We start from the raw sequence: 23,347 nt of genomic DNA, 5'->3' as shown, positions 1-23,347 counted from the left end.
GAAAAGACAACACTCAGAATGGGAGAAAATATTTGCAAACGAAGCAGCTGACAAAGGATTAATCTCCAAAATATACAAGCAGCTCATGCAGCTCAATATCAAAAAAACAAACAACCCAGTCCAAAAATGGCAGAAGCCCTAAACAGACATTTCTTCAAAGATGACATACAGATTGCAAACAAACACGTGAAAGGATGCTCAACATCACTAATCATCAGAGAGGGTGTGGAGAAACGGGAACCCTTTTGCACTGTTGGTGGGAATGTAAATTGATACAGACGCTATGGAGAACAGTATGGAGGTTCCTTAAAAACTAAAAATAGAAGTATCATATGACCCAGCAATCCCACTATTGGGCATATACCCTGAGAAAACCGTAATTCAAAAAGAGTCATGTACCCCAATGTTCATTGCAGCACTCTTTAAAATAGCCAGAACATGGAAGCAAACTAAGTGTCCATCGACAGATGAATGGATAAAGAAGATGTGGCACATATATACAATGGACTATTAGCCATAAAAAGAAATGAAATTGAGTTATTTGTAGTGAGGTGGATGGACCTAGAGTCTGTCATACAGAGTGAAGTAAGTCAGAAAGAGAAAACAAATACCGTATGTTAACACATATATAGGGAATCTTAAAAAAAAATGGTTCTGACAAACCTAGCAGTAGGACAGGAATAAAGACACAGACATAGAGAATGGACTTGTGGACAAGTGGAAGGGGGATGGTAAGCTGGGATGAACTGAGAGAGTAGCATTGACATATATACACTACCAAATGTAAAATAGATAACTAGTGGGAGGCAGCTGCTTCGCACAGGGAGATCAGCTTGTTGCTTTTGTGACCACTTAGCGGGGTGGGATAGGGAGGGTGGGAGGGAGATGCAAGAGGGATGGGATATGGGGATACATGTTTACATATAGCTGATTCAGTTTGTTGTACAGCAGAAACCAACACAACATTGTAAAGCAATTATAATCCAATAAAGATGTTAAAAAAAAACGAAAGGGCAACCTACTGAATGGGTGAAGATATTTACAAATGATATACCTGATAAGGGGTTAATATCCAAAATATATAAAGAACTCATACAACTTAATATCAGAAAAAACAAACAGTCTGATAAAAAATGGGCAGAGGACCTGAACAGACATTTTTCCAAAGAAGACATACAGATGGCCAATAGGCACATGAAAAGATGCTCAACATCACTAATTATTAGAGAAATGCAAATCAAAACCACAGTGAGATATCACCTCACACTTGTCAGGATGGCAATCATCAAAAGGCAAGAAATAACAAGTGTTGGTGAGGATGTGAAGAAAAGGGAACCCTTGTGCACTGTTGGTGAGAATGTAAATTGGTGCAGCCACTATGGAAAACAGCATGGAGTTCCCTCAAAAAATTAAAAATAGAACTACCATATGATCCAGCAATTCCACTCCTGGGTATTTATCTGAAGAAAATGAAAACACTAATTCGAAAAGACATATGCATCCCAATGTTCATTGCAGCATTATTTACAATAACCAAGATATAGAAGCAACCTTAGTGTCCATCGATAGGTGAATGGATAAAGAAGATGTGGTATATATACACAATGGAATATTACTCAACCATAAAAAAGAATGAAATCTTGCCAATTGCAACAACATGGATGGACCTGGAGGGTATTATGCTAAGTGAAATAAATCAGACAGTTAAAGACAAATACTGTATGATTTCACTTACATATGAAATCTGAAAAGCAAAACAAACTAACAAATATAACAAAACAGAAACAGACTTACAAATACACAGAACAAAGTTGTGGTTGCCAGAGAACAGAGGGATGGGGAGTTGGGAAAACAGCTGAAGGTGATTAAGAGGTACAAACTGCCAGTTAGAAAATAGAGAAGGCCCAGGGATGTGATATACAGCATGGGGAATATTGTCAATAATATTATAATAACTGTATGGTGCATAATCTATAAAAAGATCAAACCACTATGCCGTGTACCTGAAACTAATGTAATATTGTAAGTCAATTATAATTTGATTAAAAAAAAAGATATCTAAAGATAAACATACCACCCTAAGGAAGATAGTCAGTGTGGGACTTAGAAGAAATGGAGAAGAAACATTGGAATTATATGAGAATGGCTTCTAAGGAGGAAACCAGCCTGGCTTTTGAAATGTTCCAGATTTCACTAACCTGACAGCCAGCACAGGTCACTGAGGTGTGGTGGTAATTAAGTTCCCCAGGCTTTATGGTCTGCTCCTTCCAGTAGCAGGTCTCTTTCAAGCTTTTTACCTTCTACTTGAATCTGCCTCCATCAGGGGGAAACAGGCATGCTCTCTCAAATGAGATGGGTCCATAGGTTTGCCTTTTTGTGTGCAACGTTATCAGATTTAGGCATTAGTGTTTACAAGTTTTTTTGTTTTTTGTTCTTCCTATGCTTGAGATATCTGGCCTTTGAAGATTTCGTAGTATTCTTCCATGACACCATCTAGTCTTGATGTTTTTGGTGGGGCTTCCTCTGAAAACATTCTCCCCACCTTTTTAAAGAGAATATTGAAAGTATAAACTTTCTCTCCCTACTGGGGTCAATTTTATTAAATTATAGCTTCCTAGAAATTCATTCATATCACTAATTTTTTGGCATAGATATGTACAAAATAGTCTCATAATTTAAACATTTCCTTGGTTCAATGGTTATATTCTACTCTTCCTTTTTTATTTTTGTAAACTCCTGCTTTTTCCCTTTGTTTAACTTACCTAATGGTTTGATTATTTTGCTACTCTTTATTTCAGGTACTTCTTTTTACTTTACCAGTAAGCCTGTTTTTCTGCTTATAACTCATGAATTTCTTTTTAAAATTCAAAAACTTAGAGCTATAATTTAAGTACAATAAAATGCACAGATTTTAGGTACACAATTTAATGAGTTTTGGCTAATGTATATATCTGTGTGACTACTACCACAGTCAGGATATAGATTATTTCCGTTGCCCCAGAAAGTTCTCTTAGGCCCCTTTGCAATCAGTATGACCTGCCCCAATGCTCCAGGAAATCAATGATGCTATTTCTATAAGCATTAGTTTTGCGTACCAGAGCTTCATGTAGTTGGAATCATATATGCATTATTTTTGTGTCTGGTTTCTTTTGCTAACATAAGTTTTGTAAGAGTCAACTCATGCTGTTTTATGTATCACTATTTCCTTTGTTTTTATTGTTCTGTAGCAATCATAGGACAATTTGCTTATTTATTCTCCTACTGATGAACATTTGGGTTGTTTCCAGTTTTGGATTATTATGAAATTCATATAAAAGTCTTTTTATGAATATGGGTTTTCATTCCTTTTTGATAAATAACTAGGAGTAGAATTGCCAGGTGATAGTGTAGGTGAATTTATCTTTAAAAGAAACGTCCAATCGGTTTTCCAAAGTGATTGTATGATTCTACATCCCAACCAGCAATATGTGAAAATTCTAATTGTTCCACATCCTTTTTAACACTTTGTATTGTTAGTCTTAAATTTAAGCTATTCTAGGGGGTGCACAGTAATATTTCATTATGGTTTAATTTGCATTTTCCTTATGACTAATGATGTTGAGCATGTTTTCATATACTTATTGGCCATTCATACCTTATTTTACAAAGTGTCTGTTCAAGTCTCTTGTACATATTTTCATTGGATTATTTTATTACTGAGTTGTAAAAGTTCTTTAAATAGTCTAGGTACAGGGCCTTTTAAAAAATACACATACTCTGAATATCTTCTCTTATTCTGTAGTTTGTCTTTACTTTTTACATTCAGTCCTGTTGATTTTTCCTTCATGTGTTTTGAATCTCTTTTATCATCTGCATATACACTTGTATATCTTTTTTAATGTAGTTAGCCTATTTGTCATTTCTAAATATCTCTATTTTTGGTAATACTCCTTGATTGCAGTATTATTTGAAATTTCTTTATGTTTCTTAGGTTTATCATTTGTATGGCATATCTTTTTCTCTTCTTTCCCTTGCAATCTATCTGGTACTTATATTTAAAGTACAACTTTTGTAGAAATTAAATAATTACTGTTTAAAGCCTCTAAATTTTGGCATGGTTTTTTTGCAACAAAAGTTCATTAATATAACTATATTTTGCAAATATTTTATGTTAACTACTTATTCTTGGTCTGTCATTGAAAGAGATGTGTTGAAGTCTACCACTGTAATTGTGAATTTGTCCCTTTCTCCCTGTAATTCTATGAATTTTCCCTTTATACATTTCAATAATATTCTTAGGTGCACAGAAGTTTATGACTATTATATATTCTTGGTAGATTATGTTTACCAGCATGAAATATCCCTCTTTATGTCTTTTAATGCTTTCTGCCTTAAATTCTATTTTGTCTGTTATTAGCTTTGCTACACCAGATTTTAGAGGTTAGTACTTGCTATCTATTTTTTTTTTAACATTTTGCTTCATACCAGGGATGAGTGACACCTTTCTAGCTATGACCTTAGAGAGGCAAATGAATATATTCAATTCTAAGTTCATGGAAAGCTTATAATTAGACTTTTAAAATTTAACCAATCTGAAAATCTCTGACCTTTAATTAGCAGTTTGATTCAATTATATTTATCATGGTTGCACATATATTTGCACATTTTTAGAAAATAAATAAATTTATCAAATGTCATCATTGCTGTGCGCGGGCTTTCTCTAGTTGTGGCGAGCGGGGGCTACTCTTTGTTGCGGTGCGCGGGCTTCTCATTGCAGTGGTTTCTCTTGTGGAACACGGGCTTTAGGCACGTGGGCTTCAGTAGTTGTGGCTCATAGGCTCTAGAGCGCAGCCTCAGTAGTTGTGGTGCACGGGCTTAGCTGCTCCGCAGCATGTGGGATCTTCGTGGACCTAGGGCTCAAACCCGTGTCCCTGGCATTGGTGGGCAGATTCTTAACCATTGTGCCACCAGGGAAGCCCTTGCACTTAGTTTTGCTACCTCATTTTGTATTTTTTGTTTAACATGATTAAAAATTTTTTTTTCTCCTTTAATGTTTCCTATTTGATTAATCAAATTTACTTTATTCTCTTTATTTTTGGTTATGAGTTTAGAACTTACACATACTATGGACATAACATAATTTAAGAAAACTATGCATAAATTTAAACATTGTATTTAAATGTAAATATTTTTAATAATGTACATGGTTAATCAATATCTATGGCTTTCCTCAGCAGGAAAGGGTCCTCAGCTCACTTTTTCTTTCTTTAAAATATGTTCTCCAATGTCACTTATTTCTCCAGTTGTCTTCAGATTTTTTATTTTCTACAGTCAATATATTTTAGATTTACTACCATATTTTACTGATTTCTTAGCTTATGTTAATTTTTGCATCTGAATCATTCTACCTGTATTTGTCTTTTTCTTGCTGAATGTGGTAGATATTTCTGGTGTTTACCAGTATCAGACTTTCTTTTGTTTCCTGAGCATATAAAAAACTTCACTTTCCATCCATGTGCCTATTTCTGGCCAGTTAGATGTGAGTAGAATAATGTGTGTCACTTTGGGGCTGAGGAAGTGAAAAGCCCTTATGTGAATGTCCATTCTCTTTCTTCCTCTGCTGCAATGGAGGATGGAGGCAGGGGCCTAGTTTTCAGATGACAGCACAAGATTGAAGCAGCCTGGATCACTGAGTTATCAGCTCTATAGAGTTACCTGGACTACAGAAAATTTTGCCTGAAGAAGATACAAACTTTTGTTGTGTTAAGCCACTGAGATGTGGGGATTGCTTGTTATTGCAGCATATGCCTGTCCTATCCTGACTAATGCACTGAAGTGTATCCTTTAATTATGCTTTTAGTAAGGTAGTAACTTAGTCCTTGTGTGTCTGAAGATTTCATTAATTCGTTCTCACTCTTAATTGATAATTTGGCTGGGTTTAGAAGTTCAGTTTACAATTATTTTTCCTTCTGCATTTTATCTTTTGGTAGGTATTATTGTTGATGCAATAATGCTATGAGTCTGATTTATCTTTTCTCCATGATGGTTTTAACATTTTATCTTTATCCTTGATGTTCTATAATTGCACTGTGATGTTTTTAGGTTTGAATTTCACCAAATTTTCTATGTTGCTATAGCAAGCTTCTGAGCTGATAGAAAAATGTCTGATCTTTGTCATAGGAGATGAGGACATCATTGGACAAGGCATTAGCTGAGGCAGAAAAGAGAAGAAAAAGCCAAAACGTAAAAGAAAGTTTTACACTGAAGAGGCTATGAATGGAAAAACATCCTATATTCCATGGATTGGAAGACCTAATACTGTTAAGATGGCAGTGAGTCCCAGACTGGTCTATGGATTCAACTCAATCTCTACAAAAATCCTAGCTGGTTTCTTTGTAGATATTGATAAGTTGATCCTAAAATTCATATGGAAATTCAGCAGATCCAGCATATCCAAAATAATCTTGAAAAAGAAGAACAAAGCTGGAGGACTCACACCTCCTGATTTCAAAACATATGACCAAGCTACAGTAATCAAGATAGTGTGGTACTGGCTAAGGATAGACTTATAGATCAAGAAAATAGAATTGAGGATCAAGAAATAAAACCCCAAATTTATAGTCAATAGATTTCAACAGGGTACCAAAACAATTCAATGGGGAAAGAATAGTCTTTCCAGTAAGTGATGCCAGGACCACTGGATATCCATATGCAAAATAATGAAGTTGGACCCCTACCTCACACTATATATAAAAATTAACTCAAAATAGATACAGTCCTAAATGTAAGAGCTAAAATTATAAACTCTTAGAGGAAAACATAGATGTAAATCTTCTTGACCTTGGATTAGGCAATAGTTTCTCAGATATGACACCAAAAGCACAAGCACCAAAAATATATATATATAAATTGGACATCATCAAAATTAAAAACTTTTGTACTTCTGAGAACACCATCAAGAAAGTGAAAAGACAACCTATAAAATGTGAAAATTTTTTGAAAATCACACATCTGATAAAGGACTTGTATCTAGAATATATATAAAAAACTCCTACAACTCAATAACTAAACAGATAAATAACTTAAAGATGGGCAAAGGATCCAAATAGACATTTCTTCATGCAAATGAACAATAAGCACATGAAAAAACGCTCAACATCTTAGCCATCAGGAAGATACAAATCAAAACAACAACAATGAGATACCCATTATACACACTAGGATTGCTATAATTAAAAAGACAGTTAATAATAACAGAGAGGATGTGGAAAGATTGAAACCCTCATACACTGCTGGTGGGAACAGAAAATGGTTCAGCTGCTGTGGAGAATACTCTGGCAGTTCCTCAAAAGTTTAAATATAGAGTTACCATATGACCCAGCAATTCCACTCTTAGATACATACCTAAGAGAAATGAAAACATATGTTTCACCCAATAACTTGTACATGAATGCTCATAGCAGCATTATTCATAATAGCTAGAAGTGGAAACAACTCAAGTGTCCATCAATGATAAGTGGATAAACAAAATGTGGTATAGGTACAATGGAATATTATTTTCAACAAAAAGGAATGAAGTGCTGATACATACTACAACATGAATGAACCTATAAAACATTATGCTATGTGAAAGAAGTCACAAAAAACCCCACATCGTAGTATTCTATTTATATGAAATACCCGGGATAGGCAAATTCATAGACAGAAAGTAGTTTGATGGTTGCCTAGAACTGAGGGGGCTGGAAAGAAATGGGAACTGACTGCTAAAGGATACAGGATTTCTTTTGGGGGTGATTTAAATGTTTTAAAATTGATTGTGATAATGGTTGCAAAACTCTGAATATACTAAAAACCATTGAAGAATACACTTCAAGCGGATGAGTTGCATGGTATATGAATTATATCCTGATCAAGCTGCTATTATAAACAAGACTATGAAGGGTCACACCTTGGGAAGCCCAAGTATGACACCAAGTCCCAGAGGAAAGCACAAGGCTGAGAATGGGGAGTGAAGCCAGGAAGACTGGAGCCATGTAGACATAGAAACGGAGACAGAGATGATGAGAAACTTGGGCTGGAGCAAATTAAGGAGATTCTGGAGCAGATGAAGGTGAAAGTTCACTTTTATTGGGGACTGGTCATTTGGTATGTGGGTGGGTCAGCTCATCTGAAATAAATACTGTATTTCTCAGTGTATCAGCAGCCTAATTCTGGGGCTTATAGCCCCTCTCTTCCTTGTTAATAATCCATATTGCAGATTCTCCCTACTCTTGATTCCCTAGAGATGGAGGAGAAGCTGACCTGTTTCTCCACAGGATACTAAATATCTGTTGGTAGCAACAGCACTAGAAGCAGTAGTAAAACTAATAATAATAGCCCCCATTTGGGAACAGTTACTATGTGCCAGGCATAGTTTTCCAAAGTGCTTTACATTACTGACCCATTTAATTCCTCATAACAAGCCCATGGCATAAGTAATATCATTATCCTTATTTTACAGATGAGAAAACTGAGGCACAGCACGGTTAGGTATCTTGCCCCAGGTCAGATGCCTCGTGAGTGGAAAGAACTGTTTTTGGTCTTAGTTGGGATAACTTGATGAAGCACATTCATTTTCATCAAGGCATCACACTGGATCGAAGACAACTGTGGTTTCTCGGTTGCCTAGTTCAGCACATAGGGTTTTGGACGCACCTGCACTCCAGTAAGGCAAGGTTGGTGTGTGAGTCCCAACTCCCGCCAAGGTCCCACAACCTCCTGCCACTTCCAGGGAATGTCACTTAGAAAAAAGGGAGACAGAAATAAATGTGGCCACTACAGCCAAATCACAGCCCCGGACCTAGGAGCAGAGCAGAGGACCTATCTAGAGCACTTGTTCACTCACTCATTCAAACATTTACCAAGTGACCTCTTGCTTCATGGGCAGGGACTGGGAATATAGAGAGAAGGAAAACAGGGGAGATGTTTTGGAGGAACTCCAAGGCATGGCTCAGTGTGATTACCTTCACATATTGGGGGCGGCCCTTCAAACTGCAGGTAAGTTCCAAGTTTGCAGGTCAGGATTTCATTCCCCACTAAGGTAAAGCCAGGGAGGCACCTGTAGCGTACGATGTCACCTGTCAAGGAGAGACCAATATGGGGATCCCTGGAGAAGTCTGGGCAGGGCTGATTGGCACCCCTTAGTAGCTTGAACCCACTTCCAGGCAAGACGATCAGTGGCGGGTTGTGTTCTGTTCAGACTAAATTACTAGCTCAGCTCCAGTCAAATGACCCAGATGACTGTGGCTCCCTTCTCACAGCTCAGCCTTGCTGAGCCTAACAGTGTTCCACATCCTAGGAACTTTTTATAGTGTCTTGCATGGACGTATTTCTCAAAACATCCTGACTCGAATCATGGAAGAAAACTGCTTTCCTAGCTCCTCTGGCTACGGATGGCTAAAAAGAAGAGTGATTGTATTTTGGGTGAAACTCAGTTGACAGAATATCAACCCCCTTGCACTGGGCCTATTGTTTCTCTCCACCGACAGGAGGAGGAGATAAGCCCCACTGGCCAGGCCCCGCCCCTCCCCGGCCCCTCCTCGCTGGTTTGGGAGGTCTTACCTATGTTGAATTCTTCATTCTCTGTGACGACTTCAGCATTGGGGAGGATGGTAGGAGGAGGGCATTTGGTGAGCGGATAAGCTGAAAAGACAAAAGCAGACAGGTCGGTGTGAGACCATCATTCTTGGGGCACGTGGTCATTCATTTGTTCAGTGCTTCACGTTCTCACTCCTCATCCATCCTCACAGCAGATATTAACGAGTACTTATCTCTACACAGGGCAGGATGAGCCAAGCACTATTTTGCTTATCTGCTGCCATCTCTTTTTATTTGCTTTTGATGCAAAAACCAGGAACCATATATCAAGACTAACAATAAAGGAGAGGATCTAAGAAGGCAGTGACAGGGCCTAGCGCTGAAGGGAAGGGAGAGAAGCATTTACTGAACACCTACTATACGTCAAGCATTTTCACACGCTGTCACCTTGAATTCTCACAATAGCTGATCGCCCTGCGAGATGTTCTCACTCTACTTATGAGGAAGCTAAGATTCAGAAAGCTTCAGTTACTTCTCTAAGGTCACACAGGAAGTAAGTGGCACAGACAGGATTTGAATCCAGGTCTGGCTGCTCTCAAATCCCATATTCTTTCCACTACTCAGCATCTAAATGCTGTGTGTGGCTTACGTGGGGCACCAGCAAAGACAGCTTGTTTCTCTTCTGACCTTTGGCTAAACACTCTGGCTTCAGTGGATTTTCTAAACCAGAAGCCATCCCTCCGGGCAGAGACTGGCCTGTGTGGGGAGGGTGTTCCCGAGGCAAAGTTCAGGGTGGGCTCATAACTTGGCTTTCTTTCATTATCTGGTACGTGGTTGAGTGCTGGATGTGTTGGCAGCTGTTGCCACTGCTGTTGCTGTTATTATTTCCAAAGTCACTTCAACCCTTGCTATGTTTTTTGAAATAGCATATTTTTTTAAATGTACAAATGTAACACATTATCATTAAAGAAAATCTGAGATTTTCTATGAGAAGAATAAGAGGAAAATTAAACTCATCCATTGCCTTCTCAGAGATAACCACTGTTAACCCTTTACTGTAAATTCTTAGGGTATATATTTTCTGCACATAGATTTTTCTTTTACAAAATTTGCACCATGTTACATACTTTGTGTTGGCCCTTGTGCACTTACTATTATGTTGCAAGAATTTTCCCATGTCATCACATTCCTTCAAAAGTATGATTGAAATGACTTCATAGGATTTAATCATATAATCTACTAAAATTTATTTAACAGATACTCTATTGTTAACCATTTAGATTTCCAAAGTTTTGCAATTTAAAATGAAACTGTGATGAACATCCTTCTATATATGCATCTTTTATGAAGTTTTTTCTTTTTATAAAACTAGGAATGATTTGAGTGTATGACTTTTTTAAAGTACAGGCATCTCCCACTGAACATCAATAATCCATTCCTGGAAATCAGACATTCTGTGTCAAGATGCTACTAGGAGCCTACTTCCCATTACTTTAAATGGGAAAAAATTATAATGCATAACCCAAGACCCAAAAAGTACTGAAAACTACAAAATACCTATATGTATGCAACAAACCACTATGCTAGAAGGTAGATACTTAAAGCATCACTTCATGATCACCCAATGATTAGTACATTTGTAACAAAACAGCAGTTCTATGCATTGCCTATTGTACCATGAACATTGCAGACTTTTCAGCTTGAGACAGAAACCTTAGGGAGAAACAAAGGCTAAATACGAAAGGCACGGAGAGAACGTGTTTGGGACAGCGCTGGGTGGTGGACCCTTCACGGTGAACATCACTCTGTGATAACCTCAGAGCGAGTGGCACCTGAAACACCTGTTCCAAATGTTCATGTGGCATTCTGACATTTTACCAATCGTATCTGGAACGTAACTTAAGACTTCTCCTGCATGTAGTTTTATTTAAAATGTTGTATTACGTTTTGAGGATTTTACTTTAATTTTTTCTACAGATGTGTCCACTGAAACACGTCATATTGAGTGACACACAGCTTTATGAAGCCCTCTTGGGGTAACCAGACAGGTTTAATCTTGATTTAACATAAATCAGGGAGGACCAGGCCTGTGTTTGATACATACTTCCATTTTTCTTTCCAGGAAAATTGCTCCAACAGATACTGTCCACAGAACGACAGTTTCTCCAACCCTGGGTGCTTTCATTCTTCTTTCATCTGATCCATTTAATGATTATCTATTGGGGGTTTGCCCTGGGTCAGGCACTGTGTTAGGTGTGGATGATGCAAGAGTAAAGAGACACAGTCCTTGCGTCACAGAACTTAGAGCCATCGGGGGAAATACTCATCAATTTAAATCTTTGTCACTTGATAGACAGCAAACAGAGTACCACTTCTTTTCTTTTATTGGCATTTGACAACCAGTTAGGCTAAATATTTTTTTCATATGTTAATAGACTCTTTGCATTTTTCTTTTTAACTCTCTATTCATGTCCTTTGCCTCTATTTTTCCTATAAATTTGAAAAACTCTATGTACAATATATTTAAGATTGATCTTTGCCTGTTATTTCCCAATTTATCATTTGCTCCCATCTATTTATGGCACTCTTTTGACTTGTACAAGCATTAAATGTTTATTTAGCCAATTCTCAATGTTTTCCTTTATAGAGCTTAAAAAAATTTGATTCCATCCATTCTCAGCCTTGTGCTTACCTTTAAAACATACCTTCTAAAACCTTCTAGGACACACTTAACTTTCCCAGAAAAAAATCAATAAAAGAAATCTCCACCTAAACACGATGAGGATATTTTATAGTTTGTGGTTATTAGTTTGATCGGGTGATTTCCCATTACATTTTTAAAATTAACTTTTAAAAGATTACAAATTTCTGCTCAATGCAGAAAGCTGGTGGAATACTGAAAAGCAATAAAACAAAAATTCCCCAAGTCCCACCACCTGGGCATAGCCATTGCTAGCATTTTGGTGTATGACTTTTGATATTTTACAGATAACTCCCCTCCCCTCCCCACCCCCAAACACACACTGCATCTACCGTGTTACTGCTGCAGAACTCTAGGGCAGGGGGCCGTTCAGAACTCCTGTTTCCTTTTGTCTCCATCCCCCTTGTTCCCCTGGGGGGTGAGGCACTGATACAGCTTTGACTCCATTATGTGTTAACATGCTAACTAGTGGGCAGGGCTCATTTACTTATGTCATGCAGCCGTCAGCTCAGCAGTAGTCATTGTGGGTCATTCATTGCACATGGAATTCTTTCCCACTGACACTCTGGATACATTCCTCCTCCTGCTGATGGGTGTGTTGAATTGGCCTTATCTCTAAAGCTTTTAAAGCCAAATTAGCTTAGGGAAAAATGTAGTTCCCTTGGTTCAGTTCAGTTTACCCGATGACTCTAGGATCTGCATTTAGATTTAGGATTCAAGCCCAGCTAATATTAAAATGTCTTCCTTTGCCATTGCTCCTTGTATGTATCTCTTTCTCAAGAACCTCACAAGGAGGGGTAGCGGTGGTCTAGGTTAGGGGTCCATAATCACAGCATCCTTTAGTTATCTGAGCCCCAAAATGTCAGTTTAACAATATAAACAATATCAGTTTAACAATATAAACAATATAAAATAAACATTTGCCTTAATCAATGAATTGTATTCTACATGAATGATTTTTAATGACTATATTTTCCTCTATTTGTGTGTGTGTGTGTCACAATTTGCACACCTAATCTCCTATTATTTTATGTTTGGATTGTTTCTAATTTACCTGTTATAAATAGCACTTTGAGGAATATCTTTATACACATAGTTTTGAACAATTTCCAGAAGTAGGATTGGTGGGTCCTAGATCATTGTTCATAAGGAAACCTGGGTGTAAGTAACATAAATCAACTCAGGGTAGAAGAAGCAAAAGAAGCCTCTCAGAGAAGAGTGAACCCAAGGGTGGATTTGTAGCCAGCCTTCATAAAGGTAGAGGACAAGGAACTGAAGGGCCACCAGGAACCCAGGGAACTTTCCCACGTGTCTCAGTGATTCTCTTTCTGCACACAGGGCTTTTCTATTTCTCAGTCTCCATGGACGGTAGAAGACAGGCAATTCATTGCTCCTGGATTTGTATCTTCTCTCTTCAGGAGACGAGTCAATCTCTGAGGTTCAATTTCAAGTTCCCAAAAGAGAGCATCCGATTATCTCTGCTGGAGTCAGGTCAGGTGCCCACCTTTATTTCCAGCGACTGCTTCTGGGGTTGGGGGTGTACGTGGAGGGGAGTCACGATGTGCAAACATAGCTGACAGGTGCCCACATGAGAGGGGCTGTTAAGGACAGCATTATGAGCTGGGCAGACACCTGAAAATAGTTCCATTGCAGTTAATCACACTGTGTTAACCTTTTGATACATATTCTCAGCCTGCCCACCACTAAGTGGACTGCTCCCTGCAACCTTCCCAATAGGCTTATCATTTAAAAATTCTCATTACAGGGGCTTCCCTGGTGGCGCAGTGGTTGGGATTCCGCCTGCCGATGCAGGGGGCACGAGTTCGTGCCCCGGTCCGGGAGGATCCCACGTGCCGCAGAGCGGCTGGGCCCGTGAGCCATGGCCGCTGAGCCTGCGCGTCCGGAGCCTGTGCTCCGCGGCGGGAGAGGCCACAGCAGTGAGGGGCCCGCGTACCGAAAAAAAAAAAAAAAAAAAAAAAAATTCTCATTACAGATTATTCTCTAATATGAAAGAATCCACTTTTCCATTGCATGCTTTTTGCTTTGAATTCTACTCTTTTCTTTGATTGTTACTGTTGTGTTTGCCAAATATGTCACCACCCAGCCTTTTATTTTAAAGCTGTCATATTGTCTTAGTTGTATTCCTGGTATGGAAAATCTAGTTATATTGTGTTTAACCTAATTTAAGAGTCTGTATTTTAAATAGGGAATTGGGCTTTAATAAATTTGTATTTGTCATAATAATTGAACTATTTTATTTTGTGCTTATTCTGTGTTTTCTGTATCTCTGTTTCTACAGTTTTCTTTCCTTTTATATGCGAATTGTATTTTGCTTCATTTTTTTCTTTTAGCAATTTGGAAGTACTACAGTTGATTTTTAGTTTATTAATGACTAAAGTATATACTTGGAACCCTTCTTTTCCTAATTATAAAATCAAAAATTGAATAATATCTATTGATTCCACCTCCATGGAAGATTAATCAATGCTTCCCATTTTTATCTTTTCTTTTATACAACTTCCCTATATTGAGTTACTGGTTCATCCTTTGTTGGATGGCTACATCCCTGAGTAACAATTCAAACTGAGACTTTGGTTGACACTAATTTTAAGCTCTTGGATATCTGCAAATGACTGTCTCTAGCCCAACGATTTTTTTTTTTTCTTGAACATCTCTCCAAATGCCTTCTTTATTTTCTGGAATTAAATGCCAAATATAATTAATCTGAGAATTGTTGATTTTGGCTCCTTGTAGTTAATTTTCTCAGCCTGGATTCTAGTAGCTCTCCTCCACCCTTCATCCTTATAATTTGGAAAACGTGCCAGGCTGTTTTTGATTTCTCCTGGTATACAGTGAGCTCTTTTATCCTATATGCACAGATTTTCCTTCGTCTCAGAAGAGTTTTATTTTATTATTTCTATTCTATCCATCAGTTCTTTTACTCATAAATACTTCTTATCAGTACGTTGGTTCTTTGGTCACTGGATCTCTTTATTTACCATCTTCTTTATCATTTTCAAGTCCTTGTCCTTTTCCCTCTTCATGTGGAGCTTTTCTGATTTGTCCTCCACATCTCTGAATTGTTTTTCTACGGCGTCAGTTCTGCTCTTTGCTGGTTCGTATGCCAATTTAAACTGTGCATTTGCATTTCTTTTAAACCTTCTTTTTTATAGCTAGCTCCCCTCGTAAATAAAATTTTTAATTTAAAACAATCACAAGGGTGTAGGAAAAGTTGGAAGTATAGTACACAAAACTTTTCTCATGAACCAGTTGAAAATTAAGTTGCCAACATGATACCTATAACCACAGAATATTTTAGCATGTATTTCTTATAAACAAGCACATTCTCCCACATAACCACAATATAAGCACCAAAGGAGGAAATTAACACTATGTTACTGCCAGCTAATCCTTACATTCCATCCAAGTTTTACCACTTGTCTCAATAAAGTCTTTAATAGCAAACGCATCCAGTTCAGAACCATATGTTGCATTTCGTTGTCATGTTTCTTAGTCTCCTTTAGTCTGCAACAGTTCTAAAGTCTTTCCTTGACCTTCCTGACTTTTACACTTTTGAAAATTATATGCCAGTTAATTTCTAGTATGTAACCTGTATTACATACATTACCCTCAATTTAGGTTTGTCTGATTCCTCATGATTAGATTCTGGTTGTACATCTTTGATGAGACGATTACAGAAGTGACGCTGGGTCCTTCTCAGTGCATCCCATCAGGTGGGGTATGATTTCCCCTTTTATTAATCTCTCGGCCAGATAGCTCTTATTTGGAGTCCATGTTACCTAGACTCTTATGATGGAAGCAGATGCTTTCCAAAATTTACTTCTATTTCCTGAACTATATGTTTCCAAGGGCATTTTTCTCTGCAATTCGAATCCTATTTCGTCATTAAAAAAATACTGTAGAATATTGCCATAAGTCTCCTCAAGGTATTTTTCTTCTTTTTGGTTCTTATATGAAAGGAAATTTATTTAGGGCTAATGTTTGGCTATAAAAAGGCAAACATTCTTTCCCCCATCCCATTCCCTATCCCTGCTCTTTGCAGGTCAGCCTCCTTCTTTTTCTTCAGTTCTAGTCTCAAATACCAACTCTTAAGACACATTTTCCCCAATTATTCTACATGAAGTAGATCCTCTACCTTTTCATTTGCTATCTTGCTTGTTTCTTTCACAGCACATATTACAAGTTGCAAAGATTTTATTTGTCTATTACTTGTTTGTTATCTCTTCTTGGGGGAAGAAAGCTGTATGGGGAGCAAGCATTTCACAGAGCAGGAAACATGAATAGATAATGAAGATATGAAAGGATGCTCATCCTCATCTTCAACATAAAAGTGAAATGCTATCCACCAGGTTGGCAAAAATTGGAAAGTCCAATAAAGCCCAGCATTTGCAAGGATGTAGTGCAACAGAAGCTCTACCTCTGTTGCTAGGAAGAGTGTAAATTGTTATAACTACTTCATGCGATCAATTTGGCATTACCTAGTAAAACTGAATATGTGAATACTTACAACCTCACAATTCCACACAGGCATGTACCCTAGAGAAACTCTTGTCCACAAGAAGGAATGTACAACAATGCTCATATTGTTTGAAATAAAATAACTTGAATGCCTATTAACAGTAGACTAGATAAATCACTGTTTTCACACAATGGAATACCAGACGGCATTGAAAAATGAACGAAATCTAGTCACATGCATCTGCATGAATTTCAAAAGCTTAATTTTGAGTGAAAAAAGCAGGTCACAGAAGAACACTTATTGAACAATTCTATTTACATAACAGAAATAACATGTGAAATGAAACGGTATATATTTTTGGAGACATACACCTATGGAGTAAAATTATAATGCAAAGCAATGAATGGTTAACAGAAAATTCAGGACCATGGTTAACCCTGGGGGTTGGGCAGGGGGAACGTGTTGCAGGTGGTGCATGGGGGCTTCAGAGGCACTGGTGTTCTTTTTCTTAGGCTCAGCGATGGCTGTTCATATTATTCTTCTCCTTTAAACGGCACATGTATGTTACACACAATTTTTACACATTACTATATTCCACAACTTATCAAAAGCCCTATGAGTGGGTGGAAGGTGCCTTCTTGCTCACTTTGGCCCCTTGGAAAGAGCCTGTCCCACCCGAGCCCGTTGGCCTGGGCCTAGCAGTAGATCCTCTAGCCCAGGCCCTTGTCTGCTCTCTAGTCAATGAGGCCTTGGACCATGGTCTGAGCAAGCACCTAAGGGTCTCATATCTCATCTGAGGGCATCAGGGGCACAGTGGCCAGGACACACACAGAAGCAAGTGCTCTCCTGGGCAGACATACGCAGGAGAACTCGGGAACAAGGACGCCCCAGGGCAGGGCTGGGCCTCCTTCACCTGGTCCTGGCGCAGGTGAATGCTCAAGAGCAGGGACCAGAGATCTGGCCTAGGACTGAGGTGATTTCATATGGATCCTGTTAATCTCTAAATATAATAATAATGATGACCATGATAATGATGATGATGATGATTAACACTGCCATTTATTGAGTACCTTTTATACTCTGTGCCTAGAGCTAGGCATTCCCATGCATGATTTCATTTAACTCTGTGAGGTTAGGTACTGATATGATTCCCATTTTGTGGATAATGAAATCGAGGCTCAGAAAGGTAAACGACAGACCCACAGTCACATAGCTAATATGTGGCAGAGATTTGGACCCAAGTCTGTGTGACTCTGGAGTCCACACTCTATCACTCTATTGGCAAGTCACATGGAGTCAGAATGACATAGCCTTCAAGACCTGGGTCCCATTAATGGGGTGAGAAGTGTGCCCAATAGGAGGGGTGTGGGTACCAAGGCAGATTGAGATGGTGGGTTTCTCATCTCCATATCATGCTCACCTGGGCCCAAGCTCCTTGGGGACAGTGGCTGGAGCTGCCGATACTCTCAACAATGTTGTTTCTGTCTTTCTGTCTCGATATCACTAACTCTCCCAAGGACTTAGGGCTGAATGCATTCATGTTTCTATAAATGCACGTGTGAGGCAGTAACACCGTGCGGTCCCAATGGAGCAGTCAGTGCAGAGCTACAAGGACTGGGTTCTCCTCCCAATTATAGCCATGCAATTTTGTGCAGGCCCTCCTGCCTTCCTTGGCCCTCGTTTCCTCATTTGTAAATTGGGGGTAATAATAGCTGCTGAACTACCTCACAGAATTCTTAGAGGTCACAAACTCCAAGCCCCTCATTTTGCAGGTGAAGAAACTGAGCTCTCAAGCTGGGGAGAAACCTACACAAGGTCAGACATTGACTTGAGGTGGAGCCAGAAATAAAGTCAAGCCTTCCTGATTTCCAGTCCAAATAGATGCAATGTTCTGCAAATTGTAAACAAGGGGGGTTATTTCATGGCTGGGCACAAGCCCACGGAGAACTTTTGATAAGTTTTTCTATGCTGTGTCCACTATAACAAAAATGAGGAAATACCTGGGTCCATAACCTTGGACTTTTAGAAGAAAGTAGGCTGTCGATAAGGACAGATGCACCCTGAATTGTTCATGCTCCTCTACTTGAATTCTCCCTGATTTTGTCTGTGCACAGTAGTTCCTGTGGGGTCGACAGAGGCCCTGGATTCCTTTGGAGTGGGACAACCCTCTAGAATGTGCTGAGGGACAGGGTGGGGCACAGGTAAAGGGATAACCCAGCCAGGGAGCTGGTGTGAATGATGGATAAGAAAGAAGCCGCACTCTGCTGCCTCTGAACTTGAACTCGGTGCCAAGGATCAGCGTCATGGGCCTCTCCGCCCTATTAGTCTGGAGGGGAAGGAAGACTCACATTTATGGAGCCCTGTGCTGGGAGTTCTGACATACCCTACACAATGAATTCTCATAACCCTGAGGAAACCGAGGCGGAGAAGCTATGTTACTCTTCCAAGTCCCACAGCTGGCAAACGCGGGAGCCAGGAGCCAAGCCCAGGACTTGAGAGTCTGCCCCCACCCCCCACCCCCACCAGGCTTCCATACTGACCGGAGAAAGCTATGGCGAAGATCCCACCCGCAGCCGAATCACGGTGGAACTTGAGCAGGACCTGGTTGGATGAGCTGTGCATTGTCTTCTTGGCCAAGCTGTGGCTGAAGGCTCCGAGCTGTGGGGCTGTCTGCTGCGGCCCATCCCTGCAACAGGAAAGAAGGTCCTGCATGTCACGGGTCACCATGCCTACCTGTTCCACCTGGTGTGTCAGCGGCCTTCAGTGAGCAAAGAGACATCCCTGTGTTGCCTTCCCTGGAACCTTATCCAGTCCCTCCCATTTGTTCTTAGCCATTGTCTGGAAAATAAGTGAGAAATCAATCCAGGGCAGTCAGGTGACAGTTATCCAGCCCTGGAAATTTTGAGAAGAAATCCCACTATCTTCTGCTGATTCCCAGAACCTCCAAACAAAGAAATTTTACAATTATATCTTTGTCCAAAGATTCAGTGGTTTGGAAAAAAAGCTGTCTAGGAAACTGCACTTATCAACTAATAATTCACATTCCCATTTTAAAATTAACTCAAGATACGCTAACTATATAACTCAGAGCTGAGCTGTCCAGTTTAGTAACCACTAGGCTACATGGGACTATTTACTTTTAAATTATTTAAACTTTAATAAAGTTTAAAAATCAGCTCCTCAGTCACTCTAGTCACATTCAAGTGCTCAATGGCCACATGTAGAGTGGCTGCCATATTGGACCTCATGGATATGGACTATTTCTCTCACTGCGGACAGTTCTGTGGTCAGCACTGGCTCAGCATGAAATGACCAGTGGGATTTCACAAAATTCCACTCCAAAGCTCTTTCATTAGTTCAGGTAGCTGATCTCAGGTAAATGCAGAATTTTGGTTTGGACTCTGGAAATACTGAGAAAAGTCTGCTCATCTACGCCCTTTCCCATTCCCACACCCGTTGGTACTTTGACTGACCCCCCGCAGGACTCCAGGTTGGGAACCACTGTCTTGCCATTCCTTTCCCTCCAAGGAGTCCAAAAGGCTAATTGAAGCTGAGTCCTCATTCCACTATGTTTATTTGAGACCCAAGAGGCTGACAGCCATTTAAAACCATTCTGCTCGTGGTATTCTGGACAAATAGATGGGTGACCCAGTTTAGAGCCCAGTTAGTGCCCCTTTCTCATTGGCTGCTGATAGGGCAGCTGGTCCTACCAGACGGTGATGAAGTCTCCAGAGGGCTCCGTCTGTAGCAGGCTGATGTTGAGGCGGATGCCGTGACCAATGGGTACGGTGATCAGCCAGACACAGTCCTGAGAGCTGGAGTAGGGACTGGGAAAGCCCGGGGAGTACACAGTGCCATTGAAAGAGGTGACGTTCCCGCCACAGGGCACTGCCAGGGAGAGGACACAAACACAGATGAGTGCTGGAGATCACCTCCCCCCCTGAGAATTCAGATGACTTCCTGATGCAGTCCCAGCCCCCAGCACGAATCATCCTGCTCCAGGAGGCTGGGCGGGGTGGGGAGAGGAGATGGGGCTGAGGGAGGGCCAGGCCTGGCTTTCCCTGCTGTTCCCAACACACCACAGCCCCAGTGGCCCTCCATCTTCAGTGCAGGTCCTCTGTGGGCCTGCCTCAGCCCCTGGACCCCCTCTTTCTCTTTCTTGTGGAAGAGACCTCTCCAGAAGGAAGGACACACCGAAGCTACCCCCTCTCCTTTCCTAGGAATACTAGAGTCAGGGCTTCAGTACTGTTGCTGGGAAGAGGTAAGAAATTATGATAGTATCTCTCTCTTTCTCTTTTTATTCTGAGATTCTTGGAGTGGTACTTTTGGTCTTGACTTAAGAGTTGTGGATTCTTGTGGTGAGGCTACGGTTGGGTTCAAATTATGGCTAAACCATTAATTGACTAGATAATTGACTAGATAAGTGTAGCTTCTCTTTCTTCACCTAGAAAATGGGACTAAGACTTCCCTCCTCATAGGATCGTGGTGGCAATCAGATGAACTGCTCCGTGTAAAATGCTCAGCCAGTGCTAGCTCACGGAGGAGGCATCTGCTACATAGACATGATCCTCTCTCCCTATCTTTCTGTCTCCCCAGAGCAAACTTACACTTAGACTCACTCTGATCTAGGCTTTAGGCAGGGGTATAAAGAGTCCTGGAAGTCTCCGTGGTATTTGGATTTGATCACCATGGAGGAGAATAAAAAGAGGTTCTGGGCAAAAAAAAAAAACCCCAAACCCTGGTCCAGAATAATGAGTTTATTGGTTGGCATGGGTCATCATGCAGAGATATGGATGGGGCCGGACCAGGCTGAGAAGAGTCCCAATGCCTCCAAGTGGCGGCCAGGGTTCCTGCGAATGTGAACACATCCTGAAGCTGGTGCACATGGGCATGCCATCCCTCCTCCATGTACTGAACCTCCATTCGGTGCCAGGTACGGCCAGGGGAGGCAAAGGACAGCAAGGATACCATGGCACGTGATTCTGATCTGTGAGTGTGTCCCAGGGGACCGTGAGTGCCCTGGGACACAGCTAAGTGTACCGGCATCTCCAGCCCAGGGTGGAGCACGCCATCAACACGGAATGCCACAGAACATTTGGGGGAGCCCCTCTTCTGGTCCTGTGAGGGGGTGAGGGAGTCCTGGCAGAATTCACATTTAGACTCAGACCTGAGGGATGACAAGGGCTAAACAGGTAAAGGCAGGAGAGAAGAGCAATGCTCTATAAGAAGGGACCAGCATGCGCTCAGAACCAGGGGCAAGAGAGGAGGGCACATGGTGAAAATGGGAAGTATTTCAGCTGAGCTGGAGCGTAAAGTCTGAGAGAGTGGAGAACAGGGGGAGGTAAGTGGGGACCAGGCCCTGAGGCACACCGTGTGCTACCCCAAGGGGGCTGGACGTTACCCCAAGGGAGATGGGGACGCCTTACTAGCTTCTGAGCAGGGCGGTGTCTGGCGTACATGAATGGTTTCGAAGGCTCACCCTCACTACGCTGTGAAAAGTGGGTTGAGGAACACAGACTGAAGGCTGGGAGCCCAGTGACGAGCCTCATCTAAGTGGCCTGGATTAAGGTGGAGGCAGCACACAGAGAGAAGTGGATGCATTTGAAGGGCAATTAGGATGTAGAGTTAGCAAGACTTGGTGACTAGGTCGGATAAGGGAGAGGGAGGCTGCCCAGATTGAAGGCTGAATAACCAGGGGACTAGAGGCACCCTTCACTAGATGAGGATCTCAATGTAAAGGCAGAAAGACGATGACTTCCATTTTGAATACGCTGGGATTTAGATGCCTCTGGTTAGGAGAAGATATTCAGTAAGGAATTAGATGTACAGGTGAAGAACTCAGTAAAGAGATAAAGGTTGCAGATACAGATGGCATTTGGAGATGTGAGGGAAAGAAGTTGGTCTGGGAAAAAAATTCAAAGGACAGCAACACTTAAGGGACAAAGAAATAGATGACCAAAAAGTTGGCACAGGCAGAAAGGTAAGTGGAAAAGCAAGAGAAGATGGCGTCTAAGAAGCTAAGGGAAGAGGGCTTCCTTGGTGGTGCAGTGATTAAGAATCCACCTGCCAATGCAGGGGACACGGGTTTGAGCCCTGGTCCGGGAAGATCCCACATGCCACGGAGCAACTAAGCCCGTGCGCTACAGCTGCTGAGCCTGTGCTCTAGAGCTCACGTGCCACAACTACTGAAGCCCACGCACCTAGAGCCCATGCTCCAAAACAAGAGAAGCCACCCTAATGAGAAGCCCACGCACCGCAACAAAGAGTAGCCCCCGCTCACTGCAACTAGAGAAAGTCTGCGCGCAGCAATGAAGACCCAATGCAGCCAAAAATAAATAATTGAACAAACAAACAAACAAACAAATAAATAAATAAAAGAAGTTAAGGGAAGAACTTTCTTAGGAGGGAGAAGGGATTGTGGCTAAAGATGTCTGATGGAGGAAGCACTGCTTGTTCCTCTCTCCTGTGATGCCATAAAAAGGAGTAAAAAGGGAACAAAAGTCCACAATGAAGCTTGTGATATAGCAGGTGACCAGCCAACAATTCCAGAATGATGGACTGGTTATACACGAGGATGGTTTTGAAAATCTGAAAAACGAACTGGAAGTTGA

The 23,347-nt window shown here is 40.7% G+C and overlaps 1 protein-coding gene across 1 annotated transcript in view; it reads right to left on the bottom strand.

Moving 5' to 3' along the window:
* CSMD2 (CUB and Sushi multiple domains 2) overlaps window positions 1-23,347 on the bottom strand; it is a 653,863-nt gene that overhangs the window by 100,748 nt on the left and 529,768 nt on the right. Inside the window, 4 exon segments of the mRNA XM_055082266.1 lie at window positions 8,982-9,095; window positions 9,580-9,660; window positions 19,277-19,422; window positions 20,447-20,624. Of these exon segments, the coding sequence (XP_054938241.1) occupies window positions 8,982-9,095; window positions 9,580-9,660; window positions 19,277-19,422; window positions 20,447-20,624 (519 nt within the window).

This window comes from Physeter macrocephalus, chromosome 3, assembly GCF_002837175.3.
Source record: "Physeter macrocephalus isolate SW-GA chromosome 3, ASM283717v5, whole genome shotgun sequence".
Taxonomy (NCBI): Eukaryota; Metazoa; Chordata; class Mammalia; order Artiodactyla; family Physeteridae; genus Physeter; species Physeter macrocephalus.
This window is presented reverse-complemented; position numbering and strand designations above follow the sequence as displayed.